This window comes from Panthera onca, chromosome A2 (assembly GCF_046562875.1).
Source record: "Panthera onca isolate mPanOnc1 chromosome A2, mPanOnc1 haplotype 2, whole genome shotgun sequence".
NCBI lineage: Eukaryota > Metazoa > Chordata > Mammalia > Carnivora > Felidae > Panthera > Panthera onca.
The window spans coordinates 3,656,382-3,673,683 of record NC_138340.1 but is presented as its reverse complement, the minus strand read 5'-3'; the positions used below and the strand labels follow the sequence as shown (position 1 = coordinate 3,673,683).

The window sequence follows — 17,302 nt, the reverse complement described above, 5'->3', positions numbered from 1 at the left end:
CCCACAAGCTGTGAGATCATGCCCTGAACCAAAGTCAGATGCTCAGCCAGTTGAGCCACCCAGGCGCCCCCAAGCGTCCCAGTCTTGATTCCAGCTCATGTCATAATCTCACGGTGTTTTTGAGATCAAACATCAGGCTCCAAGCTCAAAATGAAACAGACATTTAAAAGAAAACAATGACCTCCAGGCATCAATCCAACAACTCCATCAACAACGTCCCCAACGGCAACCGAATGTGGTCACCAACATGGGCCACCTGTGGAATTCTACGTTTGCTAACAACCATCCTGGAAAAGTAAAAACGGATGGAACTCGGGGTGCCTGGGTAGCTCAATTGGTTAAGCATCTGACTTTGGCTCAGGTCAGGAGCCTGTGGTTCATGAGTTTAAGCCCTGCATCCAGCTCTGTGCTGAGAGTACAGAGCCTGCTTGGGATTCTCTCTCTCCCTCTCTCTCTGCCCCTCCCCCACTTGCACTCTTTCTCTCAAAATAATAAATATATAAGCTTTAAACAACAACAACAACAACAACAACGAACTGGGGGCATCTTGGTGGCTCAGTTGGTTGAGCGTCCAACTTCAGCTCAGGTCATGATCTCGTGGTTCACGAGTTCAAGCCCCACATTGGGCTCCATGCCGACAGCTCAGAGCTGGAGTCTGCTTTGGATTCTGTCTCCCTCTCTCCGCCCCTCCCCCACTCATGCTCTGTCTCTCTCTCAAAAATAAATAAACATTAAAAACGAGAAAAAAAGCAAGGGGCGCCTGGGTGGCTCAGTCGGTTGAGCATCTGACTTTGGTTCAGAGCATGATCTCTCTATCTGTGGGTTCGAGCCCCACGTCAGGCTCTGTGCTGACAGATCGGAGCCTGGAGCTGCTTCGGATTCTGTGTCTCCCTCTCTCTCTGTCCTTCCCCTGCTCGTACTGTCTCTCTCTGTCTCCCAAAAAACGAATAAATGTTAAAAAAAAAATTTTTTTTTAAAAGCAACGGAATTGATGGGAATGCGTTCCATGTAACCCAACGTACACAGAATATTATTTCAACCCGGGAGGACCGTTACGGCACCGTTAACGAGCTACTTGGTGTTCTTTTCCAGCACAAAGTCCTGACGCCCAGTGTGCGTCTCACCCTCCCGGCACGGCTCAGCTCGTGCTGGCCACGTTTTGGTGCTCGACAGCACGAGTGGCCACAGCCACGGCCCTGGGCCACATAGGCCCAGGTCGTCCCACCAGTTCACAGGAAGCCCGGGGGAAAGGGCGCGTAGGAGGCGGCGCTGGGAGGTGCGCAAGGCAAAACCCCGCTGCGGGGATGCTTTGGCACAAACAACCCGGCTTCTGCAACAGAGAGCCCGGTCAGGAAAGGGGGACAGCAAAGGACCGGAGACTGAAAGGGAACAGCAGCTTGAACGATATATGGGAACCTAACTGAAGCCCGTGCACGTTACACAGATCCCGACCAAACGGATGGCTGAGGAAAAAAAAGTGAGATAATTGGAAGACGAACCAACGACGGAACACGTTACTAAGAAATTAGGACCGGGGCGCCGGGCTGGCTCAGGCGGTGGAGCATGTGACCCTCGATCTTGGGGTCGTGGGCTCGAGCCCCGCATTAGGCATAGAGGCCACTTAACGTGCATCAGTTAAAAAGTGAAAAAAAATTGCGATTCTTCTTTGCGTCGTGATGATACTATTACAACTAAGTTTCTTAGGAAGAGTCACCTTACGGAAATAACCCGCAAGAGACGCATGGATGCGACGGCTCAACGCCTGGGCATTACCTCACTACGCTGGGGGCAGGGGCATTGTCAGAGGAAGGAAAGTAACAAGAATCCATTGCTAGTGGACACGCCCTTGCAGGAAGGCGAAGGAAGTTCCTCCGACAGGTAGGAAATTATACAGGAAGGCATCTGAGGAGCACAAGGAGGAGAGAAAAACAGAAAGGGCACAAGTGTGGGCACATACGACAGATTAGCCTCCGTGCGCGTCCTCAAGGCCATAGGGCAGGACTGAAACACAGATCCTGACGCTGTCCGCTTCTCCGGGACTATGAAGGGACAGAAACGAAGACAGGTTTCTACTCTTCACCCCAAGTGGCAAAAGTGACCACCAGTATGTCACGTGTTTACAGTGAAATCCAGAGAAACCACTAGGAAAACCACGCGCAGCGATACACTCGGGAGACCACACGCAAATCTGCACAGAAATCCTGTAACACGTTTTAAGTGACCCACGGGCAACGGAGGAAACAAAGGGGGAACAAAGTCCCAGCACAGCATGATTATCAGAACCCTGAACGGTCTAAACGTGCCAATTAAGAGGCAAGATGGCAAGTGGATTAAAAAACAACCCAGTTGTATCCTGTGTATGGGAACGTCGCTTCCAATTCAACCACATCGGTTGGAAAGTCAAAGGGAAGAAAAGGACACAGCATGCAAATGGTAACTTGGAAAAGCCAAGCTGGTATATCATACCCTCCCCGCGGAGCCAGGAAAACTAACACAACGGAAAGATCTTTGACCAGGAGGACGGAACTGCCCTAAAGGTGTGTGCAGCAGACAAGAGCCTCCCAACTGTGCAAGAGAGGCAGACGCGCCCCACAGCGAGAGCAGGCCTTCGGGCCTTCTGGCCGCAGGGCCGCACGGGGCACCTGACGGAGAACCAGACAGACAAGCAGCAAGGATCAGTAGTGAGCACCAGCAGAGAACAGACTCTCACAGAGTCAAGCAGGACATTCTGCCCACCAACAGAATATACTTTTTTTTAAGGAACCCCAGAATATTCACCAAGTTAGACCCTCCCTAGCAGGGGCCATAAAACAAACCTCAACATATTTGGAAGTGAAATCACACAGAGTATGTTCTCTGACCACAATAAAGTCCAGTTAGAAATCAGCAACAGAAGGACAGCTCAAAAGTCTCTGAATACCTGCGAATGAAACTCAATACTTCTAAAGGAGCCAGGAGCCAAAGGGAGAGTCTCAAAGGAAAAAAAAAAAAAAATTGAACGGTGAAGAAAAAGAAAAAATACAACATAGCAAAATATGTGGAAAGCAGTTAAGGCAGTGCTCAGAGGGAAACGTATAGCACTGAGTGCTGATGTTAGGAAAGAAAACGGCTCAGATCAATAGTGTAAGTTGTTACCTCAAGAAACTAGAAAAGGAAGAGAACCCAAAGAAACAAGAAGGGAGCAAATTTAAAAGATGAAAGCAGAAATCAATGACATTGAAAACAAGAAAACACAGGGCCGCCCGGGTGGCTCAGTCGGTTAAGCGCCCGACTTCGGCTCAGGTCATGATCTGGGGTGGGTTCAAGCCCCACGTCAGGCTCTGTGCTCGCAGCTCAGAGCCTGGAACCTGCTTCTGATTCTGTGTCTGCCTCTCTCTCTGCCCCTCCCCTGCTCATGCTCCCTCTCCCTCTTTCTCTCTCAAAAACAAACATTAAAAACAAGGAAACAAGAAAATAGAGACCAGCAATGAAATAACACACTGGTTCTTTGCTAGCAATGACATAGCTGCAGCCTGGCCTGAGCCCCAGGACCTTGCTCCTAAATGCCAGCATCAGCCTCTGCCCTGGTGTCCCTGCTCCCACACTGCCCCCTACAGTCCGTTCCCCTCTCGGCCACCAGAGCTAGGATTCTTAACTGTAGGCCAAAGCGTGTGGCTCCTGGGCTTAAACGCTCCAATGGCTGGCCGCGACAGACAATGAACACCAGATCCGTACGTCTCCATGATGCTTGGAGGCTCCCACGGTCTTGGTTCCTCCCACCTTCTTTCCCTCCAGTCCACCCCACTGGCTTTCTCCTCAGACTACAAATGTGCCAGGGATGGCCCTGCCCCAGGACCTTTGCACTTGTTGTACCTGTGCTTAGGACACTGTTACCCAAATACTTGTGTACGTATACATAATACATATGATGGAATATTATTCAACCACAAGAAGGAAATCCTGACACCTGCTACAACGTGGATGGACCCGGAGGACACTGTGCGCAGTGACAGAAGCCAGACACAGAAGGACACGTCCTATGTGACCCCACTCACTGGAGGTCCCAAGAAGAGTCCTGTCCACAGAGACAAAGAGTAGATGGTGGGACCCAGGGGTGGGGCAGGGGGCAGGCAGTCAGTGTTTCATGGGGACAGAGTCTCAATTTGGGGAGATGGAAAGTTCTGGAGACAGATGGTGGGAGTAGCTACACAACAGTGTAAGTATGTTTGATGCCCCTGAGCTGTGTGCTTGGGAAGGCTTAACATAGTAAGTTTTCTGTTATATATATTTTCTCTCTCTCTCTCTCTCTCTCTCTCTCTCTCTCTCACATACACACACACACACACACACACACACACACACACACACACACAGAGGCAAGGTAGAGTAGGGCTTGGCACACACTTCCTGCAAAGGGCCAGACGGTAACTATTTTTGGCTTTGCAGGCCACACACTCTCTTTCCCAACTAATCAACTCTGCCCTTGTGACACCAAAGCAGCCACAGATAACCGTTGAAGAGATGGGCGTGGCTGTGTGCCAATAAAACTTTATTTGCCAATGGGGTGCCTGGGTGGCTCGGTCGGTTAAGCGTCCGACTTCAGCTCAGGTCACGATCTCGCGGTCCGCGAGTTCGAGCCCCGCGTCGGGCTCTGGGCTGATGGCTCGGAGCCTGGAGCCTGCTTCCGATTCTGTGTCTCCCTCTCTCTCTGCCCCTCCCCCGTTCATGCTCTGTCTCTCTCTGTCTCAAAAATAAATAAACGTTAAAAAAAATAAAAAAAATAAAAAAAATAAAAAACTTTGATTTGCCAAAACAGGCAGAGGGCCGGATCTGGTCTGCGGACTGCAGTTTGCCGAGCCCTGATGTGGAGTACATCCCTACGTGTGCTTTGCTTCTGTGCGTGTCTATGCCTGCTTATGCGCAGAATATCCCTGGCAGGTCACAAGAAGACAGGTCTCCAGAAAGGACAAGCGGGTGACCAAGGGAAAGAGAAGAAGGGAGAATACTCCTTCGGTACCGTCCGGACTTTGACCCATTTGAGATTATGACTATTCACCAAACGCAAAACAGCACAAAAAAGAGAGAAAGGCAACTTGAAATCTCCACTGTCGGGGCCCGGGGCTCGGAGATGGTCCCCCGAGTGAGCGAGTGGCAGAGGCCGAGGGCCTCCCCCAGACGGCGCCGGCCGGACAGCCGCAGGGCCCGGCGTCTCACTCACCCGAGCCTGACGTTGGCATACAGCTCCCGTGCCGTCCGCGTCTCACGCTTGCGCAGGATTTCCGCATCGTACCAGAAGCCACGCTCCTTGGGGTTGTCGGGGTTATAGTTGAGCATGACCACCTGGCCGACCTCTATCTCCTGCCACTGCAGAATGGTTCGGGCACGGGCCCGCACGTCGCGGGGACTCATCTGGACCACTCCGTTCTCCGGGTAGCTAGGAGGAAAACCCCATGCTCAGATGCCGGGGGGAACACCCGACTTCACTCCCCGGGCAGGAGATAGAAGCCGACGCAGAAAAGGCTGTGCCAGCGTGCGTTTGGGTCACGTTGATCACGGTGGCCTGTGAAGTCCCCTCCCCAACAATCTCCTTGGCGGGTATGGAAAATACACAGCCAGAGAAGACACACCCCGATTACAGAAGGTGCTGTGGGTTCAACTGTGTGTCCCCCAAAAAGACATGTTGGGAGTACTAATCCCTGGTACCTGGGAAGGAGAGCTCACTTGGAAATAGGGTCTCTGCAGATGTCATCAAGTTAAGAGGAGGTCAACACGGTGGGGGGGGATCCTAAATGCAATGACCGGCGTGCTTATTAAGAACAGGAAATACAACACGGGGCGCCTGGGTGGCTCAGTTAAGCGACCAACTTTGGCTCAGGTCATGATCTCACGTTCGTGGGTTCGACCCCTGCGTCGGGCTCTGTGCTGACAGCTCTCAGCCTGGAGACTGCTTTGGATTCTGTGTCTCCCTCTCTCTCTGCCCAACTTCCCCCATCTCCTCAAAAATAAACATTTAAAATTAAGAAAAAAAAAAAAATAGGGCGCCTGGGTGGCTCAGTCAGGTAAGCATGCGACTTCGGCTCAGGTCACGATCTCACGGTTTGTGGGTTCGAGCCCCGCGTCGGGCTCTGTGCTGGCAGCTAGGAGCCCAGAGCCTCGTTTGGATTCTGTGTCTCCCTCTCTCCCTGCTCCTGTTTTTCTCTCTCTCTCAAAAATAAACAAACATTTAAAAAAGGAGGGGGGAGGGCACCCGGATGGCTGTCAGTTAAGCAACCAACTTGGGCTCAGGTCCTGATCTTGTGACTTTTGAGTTCGAACCCCGTGTCAAGCTCTGTGCTGACAGCTCAGAGCCTAGAGCCTGCCTGGGATTTTGTGTCTCCCTCTCTCTCCCTGTCTCTCTCCGTCTCTCTGTCTGCCCCTCCCCTGCTCACGCTCTGTCTCCCTGTCTCTCTCAAAACTAAATAAAACATTAAAAAGGTAAAAACAGGGGCACCTGGGTGGCTCCGTCGGTTAAGCATCCGACTTCCGCTCAGGTCACGATCTCACGTTCGTGGGTTCGACCCCCGCGTCAGGCTCTGTGCTGACAGCTCTCAGCCTGGAGCCTGTTTCGGATTCTGCGTCTCCCTCTCTCTCTGCCCCTGCCCCGCTCGCATTCTGTCTCTTTCTCTCAAAAATAAATAAACAGTAAAAAAAAAGAAAAAAACAAAACAACAAGAAGAGGAACTTTGACAGACAGGAGAGTGACGCGTGAAGACAGAGCCAAAGACTGGAGAGACGCGGACACAGGCCAAGGACTGCGAGCCGCCACCAGAAGCTCTAAGAAGCCAAGAGGGATCCTTCCCTAGAGCCTCCGGAGGGAGCGCCGCCCGGCCGGCCCCGTGGTTTTGATCGTGGACTTCTGGAGTCCAGGGCGAGGACAGCACCAACTTCTGTTACTAGAAGCCACTCAGCAGTGCCACGTTCTTTGTTGGGGCAGCACCCCCCGCCCCAGGGCTTACTGCAGAGGACATCTGTGGAGGCAAAACACTGCTGCCTGCCTCCCCGTGCCTCTACCGGGAGCGGTTCATGGAGCGGGCTTACCTCGTTACAATAGGAATTCATTATTCCAAACGTGCAAGAATATTCTAGCAGCCTCGAATAAGGCATCAAGTAATTGGGCTGAAGGAAACATTCTACCAACAACGAGGTTACACCTCGGCTGAAGGGGAATCCCTAGATCTATCACGACTGCCCGCAGCGCCTCATTTTCTCCAGCAAACGTTCGAGAACGAGGGTTGCCGAACTTTCCCCGAGGGTCAGACAGTGAATATTCTAAGGTTTATAACTACCCAACTCTATACAAGCAAAACAGCCACAGGCAATATATAAACAAACGGGCGTTGATGTGCTCTGATAAAGCTTTCTTCACAAATCCGGGTGGCATAGGGCTGGGGACGCGGCCCGAAGGCCGCAGTGTGTAACCCCCTCCGAGAGGCCGCGGGTCCTGCAGGGACGGACTCCTTCATCCAACTCTTCCAGTGAATTTTGCAGAGTGAAGGGAGGATGTGCCAGAAACCGGCAGGGAAGCCGATGGGGCCCCTACACCCCCCCCGGAATGTAAACTCCCTGGGGAGGTACGCACGCCCTCTGTTACGGAAGGAGACATGTCCCCCAAAGTCCCCAGGTCGGAGCCCTAAGCCCTGATGTGACTGCACGTGGAGATGGGGTCTCCAGTGGGGGGAGCAGCGTTAAGAGAGGTCATAAAGGTGGGGCTCTAGTCTGACGGGACTGGAGTCCTTCGAGAAGGAGACACCAGGGCTCTCTCTTGGCCCCACAAAGGACCGGCCGCCTGAGGACACAGTGGGAAGGCGGCCAACCAAAAGCCAGGAAGACCCTGCCAGCCCCGTGATCTGGGATCTGCAGCCTCCAGAACTGTGACATGTAGCCGTCCAGCCTGTGCGGTCTTGTGACGGCCACTCAAGACACCCGAGGAGCACATCCGAGGTCCTCTCCGTGACAGACGGGGACTCCCCGTGCCTCGCACACAGTAAGCGCTCACTAAGTACTTGTGCACTCCAGTGAGGGACAGACGAGAGACTCGGGAGCCAGTTCATGCAGTGGCGACACAAGGCATGAACAGAATAAAACAGGAAGCGGGGTGGGCGGGGCACCTTTCCAACTAGATGACCCGAGGAGGAGGGGGTCCGCCTGGCTGTGGGTCCCCGAGACGTGGCTCCTCGAGGGGTGGCCTCCTGTGTGGTTTGCTGGCGTGGGCGGTGCCAACCTCCAGGCCCCACGTACACGGAGCCAACGCCCCGGCCCAGCCACCCTCGGTGCCACTCACTCGTCATATTTGACGTGGTAAATGATGTCGTCTTCGGGCGTCACACTGGAGGTAGAGCTGCAGGGCTCGTCTTGGGAAGGTACCTTCCTGGTCACCCTGACAACCTGTGCCTCGAACCACGCCCCCATGTTCGTGTCCCGAGCATCCACATACTCGTTGACCTGCCAGGGGCGAGAAACCGAGGACACTGGTCCGATCGGCAACGCTGACCACAGACGCCGCGGGCTCTCGGGCACCCGGGACTTCGGGACCGGGATCAGACCCAAGTGCCCACAACAGGATTCCTTGGCTGCGGCACCACCGACATTGGGGCCCGGTCGCCCTCCGGGCGGGGGAGTCCCAGGTGCTGTCGGGGACTGAGCAGCATCCCCGGCCCCCCGCCCGTCGATGCCAGGAGCACCCGGAGCGGGGACAGCCACAGACGTCCCCAGGTGTCGCCAAGTGTCCCCTGGGGGCAGAATCGCCTCTGCTCTGCAGCCCCGGGGAGGCCAGAACGCCCGTCTCTCGAGATAAGCTGGGAACCCAGATCTTTATGTGACGCTGGCTGACCTCAAGGGTGACAGCGAATTCAGGGGTTTCACGGCCCCCGGGAAGGGCACAGAAGACCCCCGCACAACCCGGACACAACACTCACCACGCAGGATCACAAGGGAATGCTGGAATATTCTGTTCCCACAGGGATGCTCCAGGAGCCCACCCGCTGGCGATTTTCCCGGCAGGACCGGGGGCCCCGCCCAGGGAATGAGCAGCCTGCCCGCCCTCCTGGGACCGCAGGTGGGCACCTGGGAAGCCAGGGACGATGGAGGGGCAGGGGGGCAGGCAGCCCGGCGGCCTGGGGGCGGAGAGACTGGCCGGGCGGGGGGCGGGGAGCACACTCAGCCCCAAACCTCCTGCTCGAGACCCACCTTGTACAGACCCAGCTCCGTCTCGTCCCACGCGTCTTCATCCGCTAAGCCCGCCTTCCCGTCTGCCTCCGAGGCCGCCTCGCCGCTGTTGGAGGACTTGTCCGACTCGCTCTGGCCCAGGCAGCAGCCAGAATCGGTATCTGACAGTTCAGAGTCCTTCTCCTTGCTGCTGCTGGGGGGGAGCACCAAGCTTTGGCGGACCAGGAGCTGGATGGTGTCGTTCAGGCGGACGTCATAGTCGAAGAGAGTGTGGCCGTCCTCCATCTGCAGAGACACCGAGGCCAAGGTCACTGGCCCGCCAGACACCTGCCCTCGCCCTCCGGGTGCCAGGCAGGACTCCGCCACGAGCACAGTACCACACCTGCCCTCGTGGAGGCCAGGATCTGGCTGAGATTACGGGATGACACGACCTATCAACTCCCGGGGGGTGCACGCTGTCACCCCTTCCCTCGGGGCCCTTACGCCTCCAAAGATATTCCCTGTGTCATACGGCAAACGTTCTGTGAACACACAGCATAACCTCCCATGTCAGGAGAGGTTTTCTTTTTTTCTGAACGTTTATTTATTATGAGAGAGGGAGCCGGAGAGAGGCAGGGAGAGAGGAGAGAGAGAGACTCCCAAGCAGGCTCTGGACCATCAGCGCAGAGCCCAACGCGGGGCTCGAACTCACGAACCGTGAGATCACGCCCTGAGCTGAAATCACGAGTCGGACGGTTAACCGCCTGAGCCACCCAGGAGCCCCGGGGAGGTTTTCTTAATATTCTGTCTTTCGTAACTTTTATCACTTTATCACCGGTTCTAAACAGAGGGCGATTCTGCCCTCCAGGGAACGCTGGGTGAGGTTCCCTGGCTCAAAAATGTCTATGGTGTGAAGGCAGAGAAACTCCGCGCTAGTTACTTAGGGGAAAAAATGGGAGCGCAGTCCCTGCCCACACTGGGCAGCACAGCCACTCCCTGCAGGGTCACACGGTCCAAAGCAGGGTGAGCCCCGGTGTCTGCGAGTCACCCCCTCTCTCCCTCCACTTGGCGTGTGTATTTAAATGTGTGCAGCGTCCCAGGACATCAGAAGGTCAGGATGTTACAGAACGCAGAGACTCCTGGGGGTGAATGGAAGCCCCTAACCAAGGGGGTCTCGCTCAGGGTGATCCTGTCCCCAGGGGACACTCGACGAGACCTGGGATCGTTTCGGTCGTCACAACCGGGGTGCTCCCAGCATGAGCGGGCGGGGCCGGGGAGGCCCCCACAACAGGGAGCGACCCAGCCCCCGTGTCCCCCCGTCCTAGATGCACCGATGCACACACCCAACAGTCACCAGTCCCTTTGGAGGCTCTGGCTCTCGCTCGGCCCCTCTGCCCACCGGAGTCCCTGCTAGCAAACCCTCCCTGCCAGCCAACTCCCGTGGGCCACCCTGGGCGCGTCCTGGCAAGGGCGCGTGAAGGAGTTTTACCTTCTGAGCCGCATCCCGGTGGCTCAAAAGGCCAAGGAGTTGTCTTTTGCTAGAAACTGTCCCGGGGCGCTCCACCAGCTCCCAGCAAGGACCCTCGGTGCATCTAGGTCTATCCCGATGCCCCAAGGCAGGTTTCTGCACTGCGGACACATGGGGCCGGACTGTTCCCTGCAGGACCCTCCTGGGCACCACGGGGGAGCGGCAGTCCCGACCCCACACGCTCCCTGCCAACCACAGACGTCCCTAGACACCGCCCACCGTCCCCTGAGGGCAGAACTCGCTGGTTCAGAGGCAGTGTCCTAAAGAAGAAGAAGAGAAAGGACAGCAGATACGAATCGACTTTCCTTCCTTCCCGATATACCGGAAGTGGTGGTTCCAAGGCCAGGCGGCGGGCAATGTTTCACACCAAAGCGCGGCTCAGGGTCCAAAGCCTCTGCTGCACTGGCTGCTAGTCTTTTCTTTACTGGTCACGGGCCGGAGAATCTGACGACTGATCACCCCGCTCCCCCGGAAGAATGCACCTGAACACATTAACGCTCGCCTACGGCCACAGGGAATTCCGCGACCCCGCTCCCCCGTCCCCCCCACCTGTTCACCTGGCACGAGGGTGCAGCCTCCGATGTGCCCAGCCCTGCCCACGTGCCACGGGAAGGCCAGGGTCGGGGAGACATGATGCCGGCCCTCCATCACAGGGCCAGCACAGGACAATGGGTAGAGGGGACACAGATGGGAAGGAAGAGACCAGACTGGTCAACCCGCACACCCATATGCACAGCAGCCAGGCTCACAGCAGCCTAAGGGCGGAAACAACCCAGCGTCCATCAACCGGGGGTGGGGGGGGGGAGGGGGGGATACACACACAACGCATCTGCCGTGCACGAACACGTCACTCGGCCTGAGCAGGAGCGAGGCGCCCACACCCGCTGCCACGCGGACAGACCCTGAACACCTGATGCTCAGAGAGGGAACCAGACACGAGAGTCCACACGGGGTGTGAGCCCAGAACAGGCTCCTCCAGGGACAGGAAGGGGACTCCTGGGTGCCAGGGGAGGGGGGAGGGAGTGACAGCTAGTAGGGATGGGGCTGCTTTTTTTTTTTTTTGGAGGTTTTTTATTTTTGAGAGAAAGAACGAGAATGAGGGGGGGAGGGGCAGAGAGAGGGAGACAGAATCCGAAGCAGGCTCCAGGCTCTGAACTATCAGCACAGAGCCCGACGCGGGGCTCGAACCCACAAACCGTGAGATCATGACCTGAGCGGAAGTCGAATGCCTAACCGACGGAGCCACCCAGTCACCCCAAGGATGGGGCTTCTGTCTGGGGTGATGGAACGTTCTAACCTTGACTGTGGTGATGGACGCACCATGCTGTGAAAACAGAGTCAAAAGCACCAGACTGTGCACTTTAGGGGGTGAAAGGTGTGGTATGTGAATCACATCTCAATAAAGCTGTCATTTAATCATTTGTGGGTTTTTTTTAAGGGAGAAAAGGAGTCCAAGAAAGGCAGGTACTGTATGATTCCAGCTCTGGGACACTGTGGAAAAGGCAAAGCCACGGAGACAGCAGGGGCTGGGGGAGGAGGGACTGAGCAGGCGTGGCACCAAGTTCAGTTTCAGGGCAGCGAGGCCCCTCCGATCCACAGTGGCGGGTACGTATCGCCACACGTGTCCAAACCCGCAGAACGCACGCCAGGAAAGAACCCTAACGTCACCCGTGCGTTGAACGTAACAGCCATGCCACCCTAGCGGGGATGCCAACAGCTGGGGGGGGGGGGGGGTGTACGTGGGAGGCGGGGTGTACTAGAAATCTCTGAACCTTCCTTTTAATGGTGCAGAGAACCTAAGATCCAGGTCATGTCCTCACAGCCATGAGATCAAGCCTCATGCTGGGCTCCGGACAAGGGAGAGCCGGTGGGAGAGAGCTGGAACCAGGGAGAGCACAACCGGGCCCCTAGGGTCCACAAGAGGTCAGGAAGCCCTGACCGTGCAGGAGCAAGGACACAGAGGCACAAATAGGACAGGGAAAGGGGCATTCAGGCTGCGGGCGGGAGGTGGCAAAGCGCATAATTCACAAGCCGGTCTGGCTGCTTCCTGAGGCCACTTCTGGAACCTTCCAGCAGGGCCCCCGCAGTCCGCAGGAAGCTTGCACAATTATTTGCTGTAAGAGAAGGTATGTGTTGTGTGCCCCTCTCCCTCCACCTTGCCTGCCCAAAGCTGTGCACAAACGTTCTGTTCAGGAACCATGGGGCAGAGAGGCTGGGCCCAGGCCTGCCTCATGACAACGTGTTCGGCATCAGGTGCTGGAACATTCCACGTTTGGATTCGTTTTCAAGATCCTAAAATTCCAGAGCCTCTGGCCAGCTCAGTGGGTGGAGCGTGTGACTCTTGATCTCAGGGTTGTGAGTTTGAGCCCCACGCTGGATATAGAGATTACTTAAAAATAAAATCTGAAAAAAAGAAAAAAAAAGGGGGATCCTAAAGTTCCAGCGGAGGCTAATGGCATGAATAAAAAGTACAAAAGCCGAACGACAGGTGATCTGCACCTCATGGTAGCAGTCCTAACGTTAAAATTAAACTTGAAGTTAACATCTCGTAGAACCAAACTCTGCGCTGAAAAATCCCTCGAACTGCCTATTCTGGAACATGTATACGTGGTTTGGGGCCGATAACTCCATAAGTGACAATTCAGGTCTAGGCAAAAGTACCCACAGTATTTATGTCTGTCTGTCTGTCTGTCTCTCTTTTTTTGGAGGGACAGAGAGCAAAAGCAAGCAGGACAAAGAGGCTGAGAGGGAGAGAGAGAGAATCTCAAGCAGGCTCCACACTGACAGCACAGAGCCTAACTTGGGGCTCGATCCCACAACCGTGAGAGCAGGACCTAAGCCAACAAGACTCGGACACCCAGCCAAGCCACCCAGGCCCCCCGTCTTTCTTTTTCAGTCCAAGTATGCCTCCTGGACATTTGGAATTTTCGGCCGCGCATGCCGTGCGAGGGCGAAATAAACACGTACACGATTTGACATCTAAACACGCTGGTTCCCGTTGGAAACCGGGATTAAAAACTTGCCACGCCTACCACTGCTGCCCACTCTCTGCCCCCTCGTGACAATCTCGAGGGCTACTCTTCAGGGTGCAGGGTGCTGCCCAGAGGCACGAGAGGCCAGGAAATACACGCCCCAGGGTTGACAAGATGTGGTTCTTCAGTCTGCTCGGAGCAGCCATTTCAGCGAGACGTGGGGGCGACAGACGCCAGAAGGGGCTTACCGTGGGCCTTGAGCCTCACACCAGGAGGGAGGGACCCACAGCTGGAGGAGGGAAGGGAGCACTGACAGGGCCTGTGGGTGAGCTGGGAGAGGGAGGAAGCAGGAAACTGCTCTGCAGCCCTTCCCGGGGGCGCAGCCCTGGCCCCTCACCTGCCCTGCTTGGCCTCCAGGCTCTGCAGCAACCCGACATGCGGACAGGACACACGGACAGAGATGGGAGAGAAGAAAACACGTGAAGCCGGAGCCCAGATGCGGCAGAGGGGACAGGGCTCCCCGGTTCAGCGGGGAGAGCAAGGACAGCAGGTGAGCACCTCAAGGCCACGCACGACCCCTCCTCATCACCAGTAGCTCCGTGGGGCCTTCAACAGGGTCCAAGGGACTCCTGAGACCACACAGTTTGCGCACCCCTGCCCGGGAAAACCTCTCTGCAACACGGTGTCCTAGGGGACCTGTTCTAGTACATTCCGCGGCAATGCTGTTCCCGACAGGAACCCTGGACCCCGAATGGAGGCGGGAAGGGGTGTAACTGGCAGGCTACAGCCAGTGTGACAGTCTAGCCTGCACCTGTTTTTGTAAATAAAGTTTTATTGGGCTCCTCCTGAGACACGCCCATTCATTTGCATACTATCTCCAAGGGCAGGGGTGAGCAGTCCTCACAGGGACAAATATTTACATAAGGGGTTTGCTGACCCGGCTTAGCGGGAATGCCCTCCAGCTGGGAGCTGGGGGGAGGGGGGGGACCCTGCCTCGAACAGCCTGAAGGGACTCTGCCCTTCAGGAAATCGGGGACAGCGACTCTGCCCTTCAGGAAATCGGGGACAGCGTTCAGGAAGAGCCAATTTGAGCTGGTGGGGTGCGGGGACACGAATGACCCTCGCAAGGCCGTTCTCAGGGCGCCACTCAGACTGATCCTTCAGACTGTCCTTAGCACAGCTTTTGAGGCCCGCGAGGCCGATTTAGCTGTTTTCCTAAAGTAAATTATCTACTAAATCAGTACTTCCCAAGTGGCGGCAAATGCAGGGAACGAGCAGGCCCCCCCCCACCCCCCCGCCGGCGTCAGCAAGGCCAAGAAACCCAGAGCCCACGGATTCGTTGCACCTTTACCCCTAACCGGCCGGACCTGGCCATGACCACCCTGCTTTCTCACCAGGCCGCACGACAGCCACTTCCTTGGGCAGGGAACGTGGGGAGATTATGTGAAGAGCACAGCACTGCACCTGAGCTCAAGTCACCACGAAGGACAGCCATTGTCATTTTCATGGGCAGCCAAAAAAAAAAAAAAAAAAAAAAAAGGGCGCCAGATGCCTCTCGCCCTTGCCCAGGCTGGGCCTGCCGCCCGAGTCCCTGCCCCCATTCCGCCTTCTTGCATTTCCGCCAATCAAGCGACATAACCGCCAACCTATTCAGCCTAAACAACCCGGCCACGAAACCCTCCCATATCCTGGAGAAAGACTCAGCTAGGTTCTGCTTTATCGACTCAATCAACCTCACTGCAGCCCTTGGACTACTACATGTTTCTTTTTTTGGGGGGGGGGGTGCGAGGAAGGATTACAAAGACTCTAGAACATTCTGTGAAAACAGCACTCTTGCCCCCACTGGAAACTGTGCGGCTTTCTATCACCTGTTAGCTTGGTCTGTTTGCAGACTTGACTCACTGAGGTGCTGCTATATAGGCCTTTGTCCCCGTCCTCCCCACCCCCCCCACCCCGTCGCTGTCCACACCTCCCGGCAGCCAGGCCAGGGCCTCGCCCTGCATCCTTGGGGAAGTTGCATCACGCTCCAGGCTCGGCTTCCTTATCCGGAAGCCAGAAGTGACGACACATTCCCTCACAAAGCTGCCGAGTGGGGCCCGTCTCTCATCGCTGACATCCTGAAAATTAAAGGTACAACATACGTGTCTAACGCCCGCAGGTGTTCGTGTTAGCATCCCGCTTTATAACTTACACAGGAGTTGTAAGGACTTCTGTGTGGATCAGATATCACATTACGAATGAAGGGTGATGGGGGTTTGATTACATGGGCGTAGACATTTGTCAAAACTGCAAAGGGTCCGTCTGCTTTTGGTGCGTCTATCTCACTATGTACAAATGCCACCTTAAAAAACACACACACACACACACACACACAACCACACACAAACTGATACTGAACTCTAATGACGGGCGAGCTCAACTATTTAGAGAGAGCGTGAACTAGCGTCTGCAACTTAGTTTCAAATGAGTTCCAAAACATACAGCGGCTTGGCGGACAGAGAGGAGGGCAGAGCAAACTGCAATGACGCGAATACGGAGACGCAAATGCAGAGAAGCATCCGTGGGAAGGCCCAGGGGTGGGTGCTTAGGTGTTCATGGCTCTTGTGACTTTTCTGCAGGTTTGAAATGTAACAACTGTGACATGCGCCACCTGGGAGAAGCTCACAGCCATTCAAACTTGAGAGGACAGGATCCAGCCCACCTCTGAATTACACTGTGACCTGTTTCGGAGGTTCTCAGAAACTCCGCTCCACGAAGAGACTGAGTGGCTAATAGAAGTCAGCCTGGATGCCACAGAAATGAGCCGTTGTTGGAGGCGGAAGACAGCACCTCGGCAGAGGTTACTCACAGCCCTGCCTTTTTTCGAAGTCGCAGGCGACCGAACAGTCAAAGCCCCCAGTTCGCGGGACCGGCTTCCCCTCCCCAGGCAGGGCGGGCTCACTCAGGTTCTTAGGACATTGAAGTCATCCTGCCTGTCGCAGGAAGGAGGTGAAGGGTCTCCCAAGGGCACCACCAGCCCAAGAAATTAGTCATCTGGTCTCATTTCGTGTTAAGCACGCTGGATCCTCCCAGCCCCTGAAACTCCTGGCGGGCCAGGCGCACTGTTGATTTCTCAATCGAGACACCAGATGGCGGCAGTACCCACTTCAAACGCGACAACAAAGTCAGGCACGCGCACCCCGACTGAAGACTTTTAATCCGGTACAGTCGCTACACGGCTGTCCCTACCGCGCACCCAACTCTGGGATGGCCCCTGCAGACGGGACTGGCGCTTGCTGGCGTGCTAGCTTATCCCACGCCCAGGGAAATCCCACTCACGGGACGTGCCATCTCCCCAGAGATAGCGACAAAAACGGAAACCCCCCTGCCGCCCCTGGAGAAAGCGTCCCAAGTGTGGGCAGCTGGGAAAGCAAAGGTGGCCATTTTAAACGCCACCAGGGGCCCAGGGAGAGAGCGAGAAGAAAAGAGACGGAAAAGCGGGGCCCGCAGACCCGTGGAAAGCACAACGTCCCGCTCGCTCGGCACAGCGGGCCCAGAGCGGCGGAAATTCCTGGCGAGCAACCGCCATCTCCGGACTCTGAACAAGCTGATCCAAATTTCCAGAAAACAGATTCTGTGGGGTCAAACTCTAAACAGGTAC

General features: G+C 55.7%; 1 protein-coding gene across 4 annotated transcripts in view; it reads right to left on the bottom strand.

The window, feature by feature from the left end:
• Window positions 1-17,302, bottom strand: part of UHRF1 (ubiquitin like with PHD and ring finger domains 1) — a 36,640-nt gene that overhangs the window by 15,088 nt on the left and 4,250 nt on the right. For 3 of the 4 annotated variants that reach the window (XM_081791327.1, XM_078443545.2, XM_078443546.2), the window contains exons 2-4: window positions 9,205-9,468; window positions 8,300-8,460; window positions 5,198-5,413 (exon numbers count right to left, since the gene is read on the bottom strand). In XM_081791327.1, the coding sequence (XP_081647453.1) occupies window positions 5,198-5,413; window positions 8,300-8,460; window positions 9,205-9,468 (641 nt within the window). Of the gene's footprint in view, window positions 1-5,197; window positions 5,414-8,299; window positions 8,461-9,204; window positions 9,469-15,631; window positions 15,771-17,302 lie in introns of those variants that run through there. The other variant, XM_078443547.2, reaches the window with a different exon arrangement.